Source organism: Perca fluviatilis, chromosome 1, assembly GCF_010015445.1.
Source record: "Perca fluviatilis chromosome 1, GENO_Pfluv_1.0, whole genome shotgun sequence".
Taxonomy (NCBI): Eukaryota; Metazoa; Chordata; class Actinopteri; order Perciformes; family Percidae; genus Perca; species Perca fluviatilis.
Window position 1 is genome coordinate 25,870,338 of NC_053112.1, and position 18,260 is coordinate 25,888,597.

Below are 18,260 nucleotides of genomic sequence, written 5' to 3' on the forward strand. Positions count from 1 at the left end.
GTGTGTCTGTGTCTGTGTGTGTCTGTGTGTGTGTGTGTAAGCGGATGGGTCTTACTCACATCATTCAGCAACTCTTTACAATCATCATCTTCCTCTCTCATGGTTGTGCACATGACTGTGAATGGTTGATTTTCAATTGGCATATATGGATGTTTGGACCTCTGAGTATTTTGTGTGACATTGTGGAAATCCAGTAGCTGTTTCCTGGCTTGATGTGGAGGGACAAAGGCTGATTCTCCTCCTAATCTTTCAACTAAGAAGAGAAAGAAGACTGAACAGGATCATTTTTTGGAGCCAATTCACAGATTTTTCTTTTTCTGCATTTTCAGTTGAGGAGTTCAGATTAACACTAATTTGGATGTGGATTTCTTTGGAATACAGATATCAGACAGCATACACAGCTTAATGCTTATTTCTTTTTATAAATTCATACAGTAACTCACTGTTTTTTGGCATCTGCAAAGGTTAAGAGTAGATGTGGTACAATTTTGGTGGGACATAGAGAGGTAGAAAGGTGAAGTCATGGCCCATGCTGCGGCCCACCTGAAGAAAGCACGCGAGTTTGAGGCAAATCCAGAGTACAGTGCTCTACAGAAAGCCAGGGAGAGGAGGAGACGGCATCGTGAGAGAGCTGAGCGAAAGCGGCAGGTAAAACGCACACAATCCTCTGACAAAATCATATTCACAAGTTTGTGTCATGTTTTGGGATTCTTACCATTTTGATTTCAACAACACATGCTTTTGTGGGCTTTAGAGCATACTGTAAGCGTTGGTGATAGCCGGACATGAGAGTGGGTTGTGGGGGTTGCACAGATGTGGATGTGGTTGACTGTACAGGGTTCTGTTGTTGCCGTCCTGCTGTCCTCTCAGATGATTTATCTATGTAGTGTAAGGGAGATTGATGATGACAGATGTGAGAAAGGCTCAAGCTCAGAGGGAGGTCACATGCTGGTTGTATGGAGAGACCTTTTGGTAATATTTGAGATAAAAAAAAAAATATGTTGGTTAATGGAGAATGGAAAAAAAAGAAAGTAATGGACATAGTGGAGTCAAATAATTAATTTTGCAGAGTCCAATATTTTTAAAATATTGGACACAGGGTATCATTGCTCTTATACCATGAACATTTCCCAAAGAAAGAAATGGAAGCTTTTGCTTTAAATAATCATAATTTTTTTAAATCTGACTTGTCAGTTAACCCATGCATTGGTTACAGCATATCTACAAAGGAAGCATTCCAGTTGTCCTCACACGGGTCTGATGGAACAGATACACTTAAAACCATTTTTACCCTTCAAGTTGTACTTTCTTCCATTTCACGCACCTAACTACAGTGATTGTGTGTTGGGTTCTGAGCACTGCCAAAACGGAGGTGACCTACACTCAATACTGTGAACCTTAAGCACTCACTTAGATTGACGTTTAACTGTGTAACTGAATGGAATGAAGTTTTAGGTGTTCTGACAATTTTAACTGATGTCGGCCAGCCAAATGACATACTGTATATAACTAATAGCTATGATATGAATGTCTAATCTATTCAAAATGTTTGTCAGTAGTTAGTAATAGTTTTTAGAGATTAAAATGACTGAAATAATCTACATCAAGTGGCTTAGTTTATACACACTGCCACACATTCTTTATTTAATTTGTCCTCATTAAATTAATATTGTGTGTGTACTTGGGGTAATCATACAGGCCATGACAGTGGTAAATGAATACCATTAGTGGCCTGATGTACACATAAATGCAGTTGCTAATGAGATATGTATGATACTGTTTTGTTGTTCCTCCAATGTAAGCACAGAAATGGACACTGTCCAGTGTATAATCCAGTATCCATCATGACATGACTGACTGCAGGTCAAATCCTGAACAGATACAGAGATTACAGCTGGTTCTCAATCAATCCCATCTTTTGTGTTTGTATGTGTGTGTGTGTGTGTGTGTGTGTGTGTGTGTGTGTGTGTGTGTGTGTGTGTGTGTGTGTGTGTGTGTGTGTGTGTGTGTGTGTGTGTGTGTGTGTGTCTGTCTGTATGTCATTATGTGCATTTGTGATTAGAATCTGAAGTGGCATATAAACGTGTTATCCAAAGCATGAAGCCGTATCTGGTATATTCTGCAATCGTGGCTGTAAAATCCTGTGCTCATTGATGCACATAAAAACATGGTTTCAAGTTCTCTGAACCATGTCTACACATCATACATTTTCTACATTCTCCTAATGATAAACAAAGGTGTGTGTAAGGTGATCTGAGTACTGCGTTCAGGCTCAACTTCTATCACTCTATCACAACCCTTGGTGTTCCTGGAGAGCACCTTAGGCCATGCGATCCCCAGCCCGGCTCAAACCCAGCTGTCATGCACCCCACCCTGGGTACACACAGCAAGGGGTTGTGGTCTTCGTTGGGGAGAGGGTCTGGAAAGGTAAAAATAGCCAAGGCGGGAGAGACAGTGACGGTTAAGGCAAAGCTAGAAGAATAGTAGGCAGGACTGGGTCTTGCTAGACTCAGTTCACAAATTAAGGCAGTGGTATCCAAGACTGAAGAGATTTTGCTGGGTGAGGGATTAAAGGGCATAGAGAGGGGAAAGAGTGATGTGATAGTGAAGGAAGTGGGAATTAAGAGGAGACAAGGACGAATTTAATGGATTGTAAGATTGATTGATGCAGCCAAACATCACAGAAGTGCTTTTACATAGGGACCATAGTGCAAAGTGAGAAACTGCAAGGACTGGAGAATATAATACCATATAGTTAGTGAAGAAAGGCAACAGTTTTAAGGTATAGCTGGTAAGTTATTAACTCATTTGGATGGTAACCATGGGCAACGCAGCATCATGCAAGGCCTGTGGATCGGATACCACTTTAAAGACCACTGGGAGTGAGAATGATTTAAACCATCACACTGACTACTACGGAGCCGTTGACTCTGGATCTGAAGTTGATGATTCACTGGTAAGAGGTGGAAAGAGAAACATGGCTCATCAGCGTTCACATTTTCTGTTACATTGAGGAAGTGTTCAAGAAAGCGTGTTGTATTAATCGCTTTGCTGCTACTGTTTGTGTGTGTGTAGAAGTTTGACCCTTGATCCTACAAGGGTGTGGCCTCATCCCAGACATGTGATGAGGAGTTTGATTGTGCTGACCTTACAAGTTAACACCCAGTTATGTTTGATTGACAAGTTACTGTCTAAACCCACTAAAAGAAATTGTTCAAATCTCGTCAACACTCTCAAATCAACACAGCCAGTAATCATTTCTTTGCAAAATTAATGACATTTGAGTAGCAGAATAATAGATTCATACATTTTGTAAGTAATATCTTTGTAAATGTTCCTAATTAATTAATATTGATTAATCAACAGAAAATGAATCATTAAACATTCCCTACCTTCTTTTGTCTTACTGTATGCGATAGTGAACTGAAGACTTTCAGGTTTTGACTGTTAGGGGCTTTTTTTATTATTATTTGTTTTACAATTTTATAGACGAATAATTAATTTATTGAAAAAAGAGTGCCCACATTAACTGATAATCAAAATAATTGTTATTTGTAGCCCATTGTAATATACCAGCAGACTTACGTAATTATTGAGTGATATTGAATTATTTTCATTTTATCACTATGCATATTTCTTTAATTTATATTTGTATATTTGTCGTTTTGTCTTTTCTTATTTTTCAGAAGGATTTATGTGTGTGTGTGTGTGTGTGTGTGTTGCAGCTGCTTGTGCAGCCTAGATATCTGGTGGTTAAATTTGGAATAGCCTACTCAGACAAACTATTGATACAAGCAGGAAGTTTTACTTCAATACAACCATGAAACACTCTCTGAACCCTCTATAAAATACAAGATACTTCCATCGTTCTAAAATTACTTGACAAAAACATGGGGTGAAAAAAATCACTTGTAAATAATGAAATTAAAGACTAGTCTGTATAAAAATTGGAAAACTCTAGTCTGTAAAATGTTTGAAGTTGCAATATACGGACATTAGCAGCAAACAACAATTTGCTACATAAAGATAGTGGCGTAATGGTGTCCTGAGCAGAAAATGAAGTCACACTCCCTATGTGTGTTGTAATCTGAGCTTTGTTTTGGTAGTCGGGCTGTACATGTTGAGCATGTGAGTCCCTCTCTTTGAAACTGTTGGTTGTATGTAGCACCTTTAGGTCTTTTTTTTTGTTTTTTGTGTATGTGCTGTGTAAAAGAAATATTGTTTATATACACAATTTCTTTGTGTAATAAATACAGTCTGACCTGTGTTTTTAACTAACCCTTACTGTGACCTTCAAACATATTTCACCTCTACAAGAAATACCAAAAGTAGACCTGAAACTTCATGAGCCAAAACATTGAAACATGCTTGTATTCCTGTTCCTAATATCAGCCTCCCTTCTGTCTTCATCTCTCCAGTCTGACAGTAACACCAGTTTCCTGCGGGCTGCCAGAGCGGGGAACATTGACAAAGTCCTTGACTTCCTGAAAAATGGAGTAGACATAGGCACCAGTAACCAGGTAAGGAAACATTGAAGATATTTCTGTTTCTGCTGTCACTTACGCTGTAGGATGTCCATTGTGCATTGTGCTACAGGAAAAAAGTCAAATTTTCATGCCATGGGACCTTTAAAGACAAACAGTGTCAGTTGTAATTGTATTTTATTCATTGTGTTGTTGTCAGTTAAAGTTCTTGTCAGCAAAACAATGGTATTTTTAGTCAAGGAAAACAACCTGTTTTAGAGTCTTTTTGTTATTTGAAATTAATATGTTTCTCTTCATTCAACAGAAAATACTACTAGAATAGGTTTACATGCTTTGATATAGGGGTGGGCGATATGGACAAAAAATAATATCTTGATATTTTTGGCGATTTTGACGATAACGATGATTAGACGATATCCTTTAAAAATGTTACTTAATCACTGATGATAATAATGGGCACAGTTCTTATTTATTTTCTTTAAAATGTAAGTATTTAAGTAAAAACAATTCAAAGAAATTCAAAATATTAATACTACTAATACTAATTGAACTAGTGTAGGAACATTGAACTCTGAGTACACATTCAGTTGTTCACCTCTGCTGTAATTTAAATTGTGCAGCATACAAGCAAGATGAAATCATAATAATAAACAAAGGGCTCTGTTCTGTAACATATTGCACACAACCGTGTCCTTATTGGAAGCAGTCCTGGAGATGAGATAGGGCAGTGTCAGGTTTTGATAGTCCTACTTGGCTGCATAGTCCTTCTGACCGGGTTGTATACTGGGATCAGGAGTAGTTGGATGTGATCTGACTGGCCCAGGTGAGGGAGAGGCGCAGTTCTGTATGCTTTTTTGATGTTAGAGTATGCTACATGGTCTAGTGTGTTCTTCCCTCTAGTAGCACAATCTACATGCTGGAAAAAAGCTGGGGAGTACAGACTTTAAGGATGCCTTGTTTATGTCCCTTGCTACAATATTTATCCCCCCCCGCGCTGCAGTTTGTTCAGTTTGTTAGCAGTGAGCCAAACTTGTGCTAATGTTAGTATCGGGGGCTATGTGGATGGCAGTGTGCTGTTTTCGTGGTAAATAAAATGGCCTGTATATTACCGACAGGGTTTCCAGGTCAGGTGAGCAGAGTCCTGAGCAAATATCCTGCTGTAGGTACGCCTATCATTATGCACAAAAATGCAGTCCTCCACCTCTGGTCTTGCCGGAGTTCTTGTCTCGATCCTGCCGGTAGCTAGCTCGGCGTGCTAGCTGCCGACAACAATCCACGGACAATCCACTCGATTATGTCAATTTGCACATTGTTAACACAACAATGACGATATTATCGTATATGATATATATCGCCCACCCCTACTTTGATGTTCAAAAAACCTATTATGTTTCTCATACTGCCCATTGCTGCTGTGCCTTCACCTGAAACACTCTTGTTTGAGCTCCTGGCCCGCCTTCCTAAAAAGCCCAGTCTGTTCTGATTGGGCAGCTGGCCCACTCTGTTGTGATTAGTCAACCAAATTCAAACAAGCCACTGGGCGGGCTGTGCTTGCTTAGGCAACACCTATGGGCAGCACATGTGAAAAACTGGGCCTACTTTCTCAATCAATGACATCATTAATTGAGGAACTTCAACACAAATGTGGGCGAGCTGTTTTCAGGCAGTTAAGAAAAAGATGTGGGAGAGAAAGCTCCATTTGGAGTGAAATGTGTTTTTTTGTACTTTATATATCTAGTACATACACAAAAATAACACACTAAAAGACGGTAAAAAAAAAAAGCATAATAGGGGCTCTTTAATGGTTCGTTGAGCGCAGATGCTACTCACATACAGCACATGCCACTGTCACAGATGTAGGTCACAGCTATTTAATCTAACCTTCTCTCGACTGTGTCACAGGTGGTATCACATAAGTGAGCTAGGTCAGCGCATTCTTTAACCTGCTAGACCGCCTTCACAAGATCAGAACCACCCTCACAGCTACATTACGCCCCTCCTCTTCCCTCCACCATGCACATTCTTTCCTCCAATCTCAACTGTATTTGACGGGCCTACATCCCTCTGACAGCTGCTCCTACCCCATACCCACCCCCAACCACATTCCACTGAGGGGGAGGTATTTGGGAGGGTGCACAATACTTCCCCCTAGATCTCTATACACCCCCTCCAACCGCCCTTTCTATGTCAGTGTGATTTACAAGGATCACAAGGTAGCTTAATTTTGTACTGTCTCATTGCCATTGGCCTTTTGTATTTCTCCAGCCATTCAACAGCAACTATTTATACACTGGGCTGTAATTGGTTGGCAGACAAGAAGTGGCAACTGCCCACCCATAGCTCTACTATTTGTTGTCATGGGCACCAGTGGGGTTTTGTTTTGTGTACCAAGAGGGAAGCAAGACTATTCAGGGCTTTGATTCCACACACACACACACACACACACACACACACACACACACACACACACACACACACACACACACACACACACACACACACACACACACACACACCTCTCTCTCTCTCTCTCTCTCTCTCTTTTTCTCACACACACACACACACACACACACACACACACACACACACACACACACACACACACACACACACACACACACACACACTCCCTCCCTGCAACAGGAGAGACCTGCCCTTCATAGTATCTGTCAGATGATCACATTTGAGCCCTTGTCAAGTGCCCCAAAAATGCAAGTGACATTTTCATATATATCCCAGTGATGCTTTGCTCTCATCTCAGTGTGTGTGTTTGTGTGCATGCATGTGTGTGTGTGTGTGTGTGTTTGTGTGTGTGGCCATGTAAATGTATTAGGTCGATAAATACCACTCAGCTCATGACCTTACCCTTAAGCAGGTAACTGTAGCTAATATTACTCGAATAACTGATCATACACACAAACACATATATGTACATTGATAAACTTAATTGACATTAAATTCAAAATTTGAAGATACATATTCCTGCTTGTGCATGCTTAAATGCATGCACAAGCTTACACACTCATACATAAACACATTCTTACAAACATGCCTGCAGGAGGAATACAAGTACTGCAGTACTTGTATTCCTCCTGCAGGCATATTTGACAGTTTGTTCGAAGCATTTCTTGTGTTGATGACAGCTGAGGATTGGTTTGGCAAGTCAAACACACCACACATTGTTATGATCATCGTGACAGTGACATTTGCCCTAGATGTGATGCCATTTTAACCTTAAATAATATTTCAAGGAGATACCAATTTCTACAACCTGCACAGTGAGGCCTAGATGATGATTCAAAAGTATTATGTTACAGTACCTGTGTGATTAGCAGCGGAATTGCTCTAAAGGAAATGAGCGGATCAGAATCATGTCAATGGAAAAGCACTCCACGCAATTACAGAACCATTATCTATAATAGTACTGTCAGCATTGCAGTCAATTGAGTCAGAGCTCTGTTGATGAGAGCCAGATTAAATTATATAAATCTAAAATGTAACATTTCATTAATCTACATTGACTACAATGTTACTCAGTTGGCTATTTACAAATTTCAGCACAGTGTTATCACTTGGATAACATTTGCACTGTTAGTAGCAGCACAGGTCATGGGGGAAATAACATCCTATTGTTACAGTGTTATTTTCTGTATTGATATCAGCTAGATCCAGGACATGTGTCCTAAAATAATAATAATAATAATAGATAGTATAGATAGTCTGAAAGACAGCAGGACAAGCTGGAACTTCACACAGGAATTTTGAGTGTTGCCCTCGGCGATGTGTTCATTGCTAACTGAAGAGTCAGATCCTAGAAAGCAGCAACAGGGTGGTGAGGTCCAGGGTCTGGCGCCATGGGCAGAGGGCTGTCCAAGTTAGTTATAGGGAGGGAGAGAAAGAGATACTGCCTTGTCTGCCAAATCCACAGTCAAACTATTGCAGTGAGTAAGTGATATAAAGAAATCACGTTCTTGACAGATAACTGTAGCTCCCAATTTTTAGGCAGCATGACTTTGCGAGCGCCCAAGCATGTATTTGTATAATATCTGTTCATTTTGGATTCATCTGTCTTTGTATGTGTGTGAGATTTTGGTCCATTTGAGTGTGTCATTTTTGTGTATGTGAGCTGTTGCATTTCCATGTCCTCACAATTAAAGGCCCCTCTAATCTACCCAAATGTTAATCCTTGGTGAGTGATATTACTCTTTAATCTGCACGCATTTACATTATTTCCTCTTTTTTCTCTTAGATTTATCCCTTCTGAAACTTTGGCCTATAAAACAGCGCCAAATAATTGTGACCATTTATTACCACATGTGATTATAACAAAGGTTAACGGTCATAAGGCCGTGAATATTAATCTGCGTTGGACGGAGCTCATCAGTGTCCCTCCTGCCAGGAAGCCCTACAAACTGCCAGGGATCACTGTGTTGGGCTGAACATCCATTAGCTAAATGAAGCTTTCACTTACAGCTCAGAGGAAGAGGAGATTTAAATCAGTTTGTGTGACAGAGAGTTTGTATTTGTGAGCCCGTCGAGGCTTTTGCTTGTTTCTCTTGGAATACATAATGGTAGAAATGTGATTGAAACTCTATCATAAGATTGCATTATTCTTGCTGTGTCAGTAAGTCCACCATTTCATTTTCTGCATGTTCAAACCACAGCAGAGTTGCTTCTCTCTGTTCTATTCTCATAAATTACAATAATTGGGTTCTGAGAAATTCTCGCTTTTTTCAAAGAAGGAAAATACAAGTGATATTTTTATTCCTTAGGAACTTTTTGCATAAAGACATAGATGCCTTTTTAAGTATTTTATTCTTACACATGATGGTGTCTCTCATGTTTGCTTTTTAAAGTCATATATCTGTGACTTGACCTGACATTCACTTACATACTTTGGCCTCTGAGGAATGCCCAATTTTACTTTTTGAAAGGTTGACATTTTCACCAGCTTCTACATATGAGTATCCATGTGTGTGTGTGTGTGTGTGTGTGTGTGTGTGTGTGTGTGTGTGTGTGTGTTGTTTCCTATAAGCCTTCTATGACTGTGCAGAAACATGACACCCCTTTGGCTGTTTGGCATTTGGCAAATCAGAGCGAGAGAGGGTGAGTGTGTGTGTGTGTGTGTGTGTGTGTGTGTGTGTGTGTGTGTGTGTGTGTGTGTGTGTGTGTGTGTGTGTGTGTGTGTGCGTGCGTGCGTGCGTGTGTGTGTGTTGCGCTTGCACTAGGGAAGGAAGGAGGCAGTAGTAGAGGTGTAAGCATCACAGCTACTCTTTTACATCAGTGCCAGGAGAGCCTTCAGAGCCAGGAGGCACAGTCTCTGATAGAGCCTGCAGGGGGGAGAAGAAGACAGGCGGACCGAGTTTGGATCTAACCCAGAGGAGTAGTGGAAGGAGGCAGGGGACTGTTGCTGATGGTCAGAGCTCCATCACTTCTAAATCCAGCTTAAAGCACAATTTTAGAAGGCGAGAGGTAGAAAAGACATTTGGTTTGATAAAAGAAGCAGCAAACCCGAAGGATAAACGAGGTCCCGGTTTAAGATGTTCTTTTAGTTTCAGAGAGAAAGCACAGAATGGAAGAAGAGGATGAGGTGAATCATTCTTCCGTGTGTTTATACATGTCTGTCTCAATCAAATTTGCTTCTGCATGCAGTGTTGTATAAATAAATGAGTTTTGCTGCGATTTCCGTCCGTGTGTGAAACTTTTCACCATTTACACTCTACTCCCCCCCTCTTGTGCTGCTCGTAACCTGTACCTCTGGTTGATGGAGCAGAGACCTTTGGTGTACTGTAATGCTCACACCAAACCTGCCTGAGGGAAAAATCAGCAGTATTTTCTCTGACTGATACAGTACTTCTCATGTTTGAGTCGCTTGGTGTTGATCTCCTGAAACATTTCTAGACATAAGCTTTTCTTTTTCTTTCTTTTTTTGTTGTTGACATTTTTGTAGATTACCACACTGTAAGAATCAAAATGTAATATGTATTTGAATGTTGTTTTTAAGTGCATATTTTACACACAATAACATTTCTTTTTTAAATCTGCATTTAACATTGCTCTAATGTGATATTGACATTGACACTATCATCTGTGCAATACAATATGCATCAAGACTTTAGCAACATTACATTATACTACTCTTCATTATAGTAGTATGCATACTTGTAATGTAATTCCATGAGCACCACTCAGTTAGGCAATAGTCACTTTACCATAATTGTTTTCTTGAAGTCTTATGTTAATGTTTTATTTCCAGAATGGTCTGAACGCCCTACATCTGGCAGCGAAGGAGGGACACAAGGATTTAGTGGAGGAACTGTTGGAGAGAGGAGCACCTGTTGACTCTTCCACCAAGGTACATTCACATATTAATATTATGTTAGTTGTTAGGGTAACACTTTATAATAACCATCATTAATAAATGGTAAATTGATAGTTAATAAACTTTAGTTAATAGTTATTCTACTGTTAACAAACTTTAATTTTATTTATAATGGTTACTTATTATTTGTAATGCTATAATGTTAATTATTGTCATATTATATTAATTACCATTTCACTGTTAACAGTAAAATAACTATTAACTTAACTTTCGTTACCTATAATTAATTAGTGATGGTTATTGTAAAGTGTTACTTTTGTGAGTTATTATCAACTTTCCAGATACGAACATATCACAGTTTGATCTAAAGCCCTACATGGGGGAGGATGTGGAATAAAAAGAAGGGAGGGAGGACAGTGACAGCTGGGTGACAGAAGGAGAAAGTAAGCAGTGCACATCAGTGTAAGTAATAGTGGTATCACTTTTAAAGTACTACATAAATCACTGCTTCTCCCCCTCTTCTTTTTTGCTTCTGTCTTGAACTATGAAACTTGATTCGCAAGGGTAGCGATGGACCAGAGGGTGATTTAAGGGGGACAAAGTCTTATGAAAAGAGTTTAATTTTGTAACTTTATATATTCCCAATAACAAAGTGTTCTCCAAAAAGTCCAATATGAATGTCTCGTGCGTTTCTGGATTCTTTCTTTTGGATGGCTTTTAACATACTGTACATTGAGATTATAACAACATTTTAAATTAGTTTTGTCAAGTCTTAAGCTTTGAAAAAGATCGCAGTGCATCATGATCAGATATTCTGCCTTTACTGGAAAGGACAGAGGGTTGAAAGTGAGGGTAAGATACTTGGCAAGGGGTTTGTTTTTAGACTCTGATATCTTAAGTGTCAGGTTTAATAGCTAGCAACAGTAAACAGCCGGCAAATAATCTGTCACCCTGCTGCCATGTCCTTGGATTGACATAAATTTGGCCTTTGATATTACTCAATCAGTAAATCCTGAAAATAAAAACGGATGAAGATCATAACATTATCAGATTGCATAATTAGTTTTTAAGGAGCAGATCTTACTGTAATAGAGGTTTCTATGTCCATCACACCTTTTACACTTGCATCCCTTTCAAGCAGCAATAATCTTTAAGGTGTTTATGCCCACACAGGATACACACTTGGCTGGTGGCCTTAACCCTGTTTTTGTTTTGCAGAAAGGAAACACTGCCCTCCATATTGCCTCACTGGCTGGACAAAATGAAGTAGTCAGACTACTGGTGAAGAGAGGAGCAGATGTCAACTCTCAGTCACAGGTGAGAAGCTTCTCAATGATCACAAGCTACTACTGTAGATAATGCATAAAACGGTGTGTAACACCAACACCTAGAGCTGTAACAGTTCAAAATGTTACTGTACAATTAATTGTCTCAGAAATAATCGCAATTACCAATACAATTGTCTCTTTCAGTCAAATAAAAAAAAAATGATGATGTATCTACTACTTCAAACAAATAAAAGTTTTTAATCAATCCCATAATACATCTTTTGGTTATATATCACTGTTATTTAACCCAGATAATGTAGTAACACAGGTACACAGAAGGTACTATGAAGTAAACCACGCCTCTTTATTATCATAAAACATTGTATTTTTGGCTTAAATGAACATAAATCTCACAATTACCATAAACAATTCCTAGCTAATGTTAGCAATTAATTGCAGTTAAACAAAGAAACGGCGATTGTGTAAAAAAATTGCGATTAGACAATTATGTAATAATTGTTACAGGCCAACCAATACCAAGACTATGATTGGTTGAATATGATGAATTATGTGTGTGTGCATATATGGACTGTATGCATTTGCCTCTACAGAATGGCTTCACTCCACTCTACATGGCAGCCCAAGAGAATCATTTGGAGGTGGTGCGATACATGTTGGAAAATGAAGGGAACCAAAGCATTGCAACAGAGGTATACTAAAATCCCTATTTTCCTCTTCTTTTCTCTAAAATGATTGAATTAATTTTACTTGTTTATTTTTCTCTGCTTCTCCAGGATGGCTTTACGCCACTGGCCATCGCTCTCCAGCAGGGCCACAACGCAGTGGTCTCCCTGCTATTGGAACACGACACGAAGGGTAAGGTCCGCCTTCCAGCCCTGCACATCGCAGCCCGCAAAGACGACACAAAGTCTGCCGCACTGCTGCTCCAGAATGACCACAACGCTGACGTCCAGTCTAAGGTGAGGAAAGGCTACGGAGGAAAAAATTCAGGGAGGAGAGAGGCGTAGATGGGAGTGCCAGATGGGAGTGGGGAGAATGTAATTACAAAATGGGATAGGGAAGAAGGAATTGAGGGAAGCAGTAAGTGTGTGATAATGCATCTACGATACGATACGATACAACTTTATTGTCAGCCAAGGCTGAAATTCTTTGTGCTGACTAAATGGAGGATTTTTCCTGTTGACAGGTTTATTTATTTTATCGATTTATTGGCCCATCATTTTGGAATATGATCATATTAATAGACAGAGCCTCTCTCAGAATGCTTTGTTTGCTTCCTCGTCTTTGCTTTTTGTTTTCTATTTGTGTGACCTTGTAAACTTACCCTGTGTTATATGTCAATGTTGTGGTAAGCCCCTTTCCCTAACAACCCTACATCCTATTCCCCCTTTCTCTCTCTATGCATCCTAACCAGATGATGGTCAATAGAACTACGGAGGTATACAGACTCTATCACCTCTTCATTTAATTCCTTTTTGTCACTTTTTAACAATCTCTTTCAGCTTTTTTGTCCTGATGACTTTAAGGACAGGAATTCCTGCATGTCAGAATTATGTACCATTAGTATGAACGCATGCAGGTGACTATGCTGTGCTAAACACTCCTGCATGGCTGACAGCAACAGACATTGTGTTGTATTCATAGATCCCAGAGAATTTTAGTTTATGGCATTTTAATTAAAGATTGTTTTTCATTTCTTTAAATTCTCTTTAAAATGAATTAGCGTTACAGATTTTGATACTTGACTGAAAAAATGATAGCATTCCAATCAAACTTTGATTTTATATTTACTGCCTTTTTCTGCATAACCTACAGCATGTATACTTCAAAGCATGTTGATAGCATTGTTTTACCTCTCTGAAACACGTTGTTGATCTTTAAGTTAACTCTGTTTCTTAATTAAATTGCACCATGTCTATCAGAATGGGAAGGTAAGGAGTAAACCCACCTACAGCTGTGTACTATAGATATTATGGCTTATATATAAATGTCCATTTGTCCGTCCAAGCAGATACACAGTGTGTAGTTGCTTTGTTTATTTCAGTTTTGTTTTTAAATATCCTTTGTGTTTAACTTTTGGTATTCAAAAACCAAACTGCTTTGATTTTTTTCACCATTTTTTTTTTTTGCAAGCATGGCAGAATTACAGGGGTTTTGCATGCATTATGTATTGCCTGTGCTATTTTGGGGTATGCTCATTTTTTTATGCTTCTTACATCGATGTGTCTAGTTTATTTTTTCAGCATGCTGCCTCATTGTTGCACTGCTTCAGTAGAGTCAGGTTTCTTTCCTGTATCTGCCACGGCAAAATCTGATCTTTCTTTCTTTCATTCTTTTTTCTTTTATTCTTTCTTTCTTATATTCTTTTTCATTTATTCTCTTTCTTTCTTATTTTAATTTATTCTTTCTTTCTTTCTTTTGTCTCATTTCATCTTACTTTGCTCTTCTCTTGCAACTGTTTTCCTTTTTCCTCACCTGTTCAACCAATCTTCTCTTTCTTCATTTTTTGTGTCTTCTAACCTATCTTTCCTTTCCCTCTCACTCTCTCCTTCCCTCTTTCCTTGTCTGTCTCAAACAGAGTGGGTTTACCCCTCTGCACATCGCGGCTCACTATGGTAACGTGAATGTCTCCACCCTGTTGCTGAACAGAGGAGCCGCTGTGGACTTCACAGCCAGGGTATCGCCCCATTTTCACTTAACAAATCAAGACATTTTGTACTGCTGTCTATTAAAACATTTGTGTTTTTAGAGTGTGTTTACGTTTTACCATATACCATAGAACTTTCCATTTTAATCTTAGTCTTTAATAACTGCATTTTCCCTTAGCCTGTTGCAAGGTTGCATTCGTTTTTGCATGTTTTCAGCTGCATTGCTTTCTTGAGATTGGTCCATGAAGTTTCAGTTTCATTAAATGCAGTTGGGTAGTTAATGATGTAACTGTATATTATTGCCCTCAACTCAGAAGGATTTAAACCATACAAACTAAATTATTATTAAAACAGATTTTAGGACTTTCTATGCGATGTGGCATTGGAATTATGTTTTAATGTCAGCTGTGTAAATTGATTAGTGAGTATGAGTATTTGTGGTAAAGTTAACTTTCTTTTGTTTTTTTGCCTGCCTTGTCAGAATGGGATAACGCCTCTCCATGTGGCCTCCAAGAGAGGCAACACCAACATGGTGGCCCTGCTGTTGGACCGAGGGGCTCAGATAGATGCTAAAACCAGGGTGAGACTCTTATATATATATATATATATATATATATATATATATATAGTCACAATTCTGCAGCCGCCCCCTAGCGACTGCCTAATAGTCTACCAACCAATTGTGGATTGCCTCTATTGTCGAAACAGACTGGATTAATGTCTACACTTTGTGTATATTTATGCATTTGTGCCTTCGTTTGTGCATGTGTGATTGTCCCGCAGGATGGGCTGACCCCCCTGCACTGTGCAGCCAGGAGTGGTCATGACCCAGCACTTGAAATCCTGCTGGAGAGAGGAGCTCCCATCTTAGCCAGAACCAAGGTAGTGTATGGCTGTGCCATTACTGGATCAGCATACCCCGGAGTTTTTCCTACCACTAAATTAATGTGTATTTTTGCTCTAGGACATAGTTGTGATACAATCAAAAAACATCAGGCTTTCAGTAGTATTTCAATTGAAAAGCACACAGTATATTTTACTTGTGTTTCCTCATTCTTTAGCTTCTCATTTCTGCCATCTCTTCAATGTAAATGCTTTTTCTGACTTTTTGCACCTACCCATGCACCATCACCCTTGTCCTCACACAGAACGGACTGTCCCCACTGCATATGTCAGCCCAGGGAGACCACATAGAGTGTGTTAAACTCCTGCTGCAGTACAAGGCGCCTGTTGATGATGTCACACTGGACTACCTCACAGCGCTGCACGTCGCAGCTCACTGCGGCCACTACAGAGTCACCAAGCTTCTGCTGGACAAGAAGGCCAATCCCAATGTCAGAGCATTGGTAGGGATTCACAGGAAATAACAACTGTACAAGCACAAAGTAGCTATCAACACATACTCACAAATACAGTATATACACATGCAGGTATACATAACCATGTTCAGACAATACAGAGTGCTTTTGATTCCTATAATGCCTGTCAAATTAAACATAGTAAAACAGCATCATTCTCTTCAGTAAGATGTGAGACCATTAATCAAGAGTGGAAAAGAAGACATACAGTCATACTTTAAATTTAGTGTTAATTTACCAATATACAATTTCTTACTGCCTCATTACGTCATTACTTACTACGTAAATGCTCCTGATCAGTGCCAAATTACCTGTAAGAATCCGATAAAGGTCTACATTTCGTAAATATAGTATTTATCTGTCTATTTCTGTTTTTCTCTCTCTACCAGAACGGTTTCACTCCTCTCCATATCGCTTGTAAGAAGAACAGGGTGAAGGTGATGGAACTGTTGGTCAAATATGGAGCCTCCATCCAGGCCATTACTGAGGTAAGACACTTTGTGGGAATGTCTCAGAACAGCACCTGTAAATACAGAACACTTTTCTGTAAGGAACTTTGCATTTTATGCTCATATTTCTGCCTTTTTTTTTTTTTTTTTTTTTTTTTTTTTTTTTTTTTTTTTTTTCTCTCTCTCTCTCTCTCTCTCTCTCTCTCTTGCTGTTTCTAGTCTGGTCTGACTCCCATCCATGTAGCTGCCTTCATGGGCCACCTCAACATCGTTTTACTTCTGCTGCAGAATGGAGCATCTCCTGACGTCCGTAACATTGTGAGTACTGACAAATAGTTTATTCAGCTCTCTGTAGTCAGTAGTCAGAAATACATAAGGCAATAAAGTAAACAGTACTTTTATTTTTTCCACCATCAGTTTTTCTAATGCAACAACCTACAGAAGCAGGTATTTTTAGAAATCCTGCGTGTTTCATTCAGCACAGCATCATAACTGATAAATGCTTTGCAAATGTCTTTGCATATCAGCGTGGTGAGACAGCTCTCCACATGGCAGCACGAGCAGGTCAGATGGAAGTGGTTCGCTGTTTGCTGAGGAATGGAGCATTGGTTGATGCTATAGCCAGGGTGAGTCATCTGTCGCATCATCAGAGTTAATCACTGTTTCCTCTGTTTATCATAAATAAGCAATGTTTCATCCACACATACTCATGGGTCATGTCGCCTGCCTCAGCTCTGGCTACTGTGTGTGGATCTTTTCTAATATAATTGTTTCAAACTGTCTCTCTGCCTTTTCATCCCTCAACCACAGGAGGACCAGACTCCCCTCCACATTTCGTCCCGTTTGGGGAAAACTGACATTGTCCAGTTGCTGCTGCAGCACATGGCTCATCCAGATGCTGCCACCACCAACGGCTACACTCCCCTCCATATTTCGGCCAGGGAGGGCCAGGTAGAGACTGCTGCCGTGCTGCTGGAGGCCGGAGCCTCACACTCACTGGCCACGAAGGTGAGCAGAGGATAGAACATGATGCACACCGACACATACCTGATCAAACAAACAGATTTTTATTTTTTATTTAGGCTCACAAATATCCAGTTAAACAGTTTGAATATGCAGGTTTGAAACAAACTTTTCCCTTTTTTCCTCCACAGAAAGGATTCACTCCGTTACATGTAGCAGCTAAGTATGGAAGCCTCGATGTAGCAAAACTTCTCCTTCAACGCAAAGCTCTCCCTGATGATGCTGGCAAGGTGACTCGAAAATCAGGATTATTTATACATTCAAATACTATGGAACATAATAGAGAAAAGGTGTGAGGTTATTCCAGGACAATTGTGTCTCTGAAATAGCCTCATTATAGGGTAGAAAAGAATTGTTGTACACAGGAAGAGAAAAACAACAAAATCATAAACGTACACTGTTCCATAACAGAAATACTAATTATTAAATCAAATGCTTCCTCTTACAGAATGGCCTGACTCCGCTGCATGTGGCTGCTCATTATGACAACCAAGAAGTAGCTCTGCTGCTGCTGGATAAAGGGGCATCGCCTTATGCTACTGCAAAGGTTAGACAAAGGATTTTAAAGAAGAACAGTACTTCAGACACTTGCACAATATGTGATGCATTCTGCTTTAGCAGCTATTTTGTGATCAAGCACTGCATTTTACTTTTTAGGTGAACCGTTTTCTTCAGCTTACTACAAGA

The 18,260-nt window shown here is 39.5% G+C and overlaps 1 protein-coding gene across 21 annotated transcripts in view; it reads left to right on the top strand.

Moving 5' to 3' along the window:
• Positions 1-18,260, top strand: part of ank2a (ankyrin 2a, neuronal) — a 100,525-nt gene that overhangs the window by 12,611 nt on the left and 69,654 nt on the right. For 3 of the 21 annotated variants that reach the window (XM_039798773.1, XM_039798794.1, XM_039798812.1), the window contains exons 1-18: positions 2,801-2,956; positions 4,419-4,520; positions 10,741-10,839; positions 12,025-12,123; positions 12,686-12,784; positions 12,869-13,054; positions 13,510-13,533; positions 14,018-14,026; positions 14,674-14,772; positions 15,225-15,323; positions 15,527-15,625; positions 15,892-16,089; positions 16,491-16,589; positions 16,770-16,868; positions 17,078-17,176; positions 17,361-17,558; positions 17,705-17,803; positions 18,022-18,120. In XM_039798773.1, the coding sequence (XP_039654707.1) occupies positions 2,813-2,956; positions 4,419-4,520; positions 10,741-10,839; positions 12,025-12,123; positions 12,686-12,784; positions 12,869-13,054; positions 13,510-13,533; positions 14,018-14,026; positions 14,674-14,772; positions 15,225-15,323; positions 15,527-15,625; positions 15,892-16,089; positions 16,491-16,589; positions 16,770-16,868; positions 17,078-17,176; positions 17,361-17,558; positions 17,705-17,803; positions 18,022-18,120 (1,950 nt within the window). In that variant the 5' untranslated portion in view covers positions 2,801-2,812. Of the gene's footprint in view, positions 1-73; positions 649-2,798; positions 2,957-4,418; positions 4,521-9,770; positions 10,075-10,740; positions 10,840-12,024; positions 12,124-12,685; positions 12,785-12,868; positions 13,055-13,509; positions 13,534-14,017; positions 14,027-14,673; positions 14,773-15,224; positions 15,324-15,526; positions 15,626-15,891; positions 16,090-16,490; positions 16,590-16,769; positions 16,869-17,077; positions 17,177-17,360; positions 17,559-17,704; positions 17,804-18,021; positions 18,121-18,260 lie in introns of those variants that run through there. The other 18 variants (XM_039798745.1, XM_039798874.1, XM_039798842.1 and 15 more) reach the window with 13 other exon arrangements.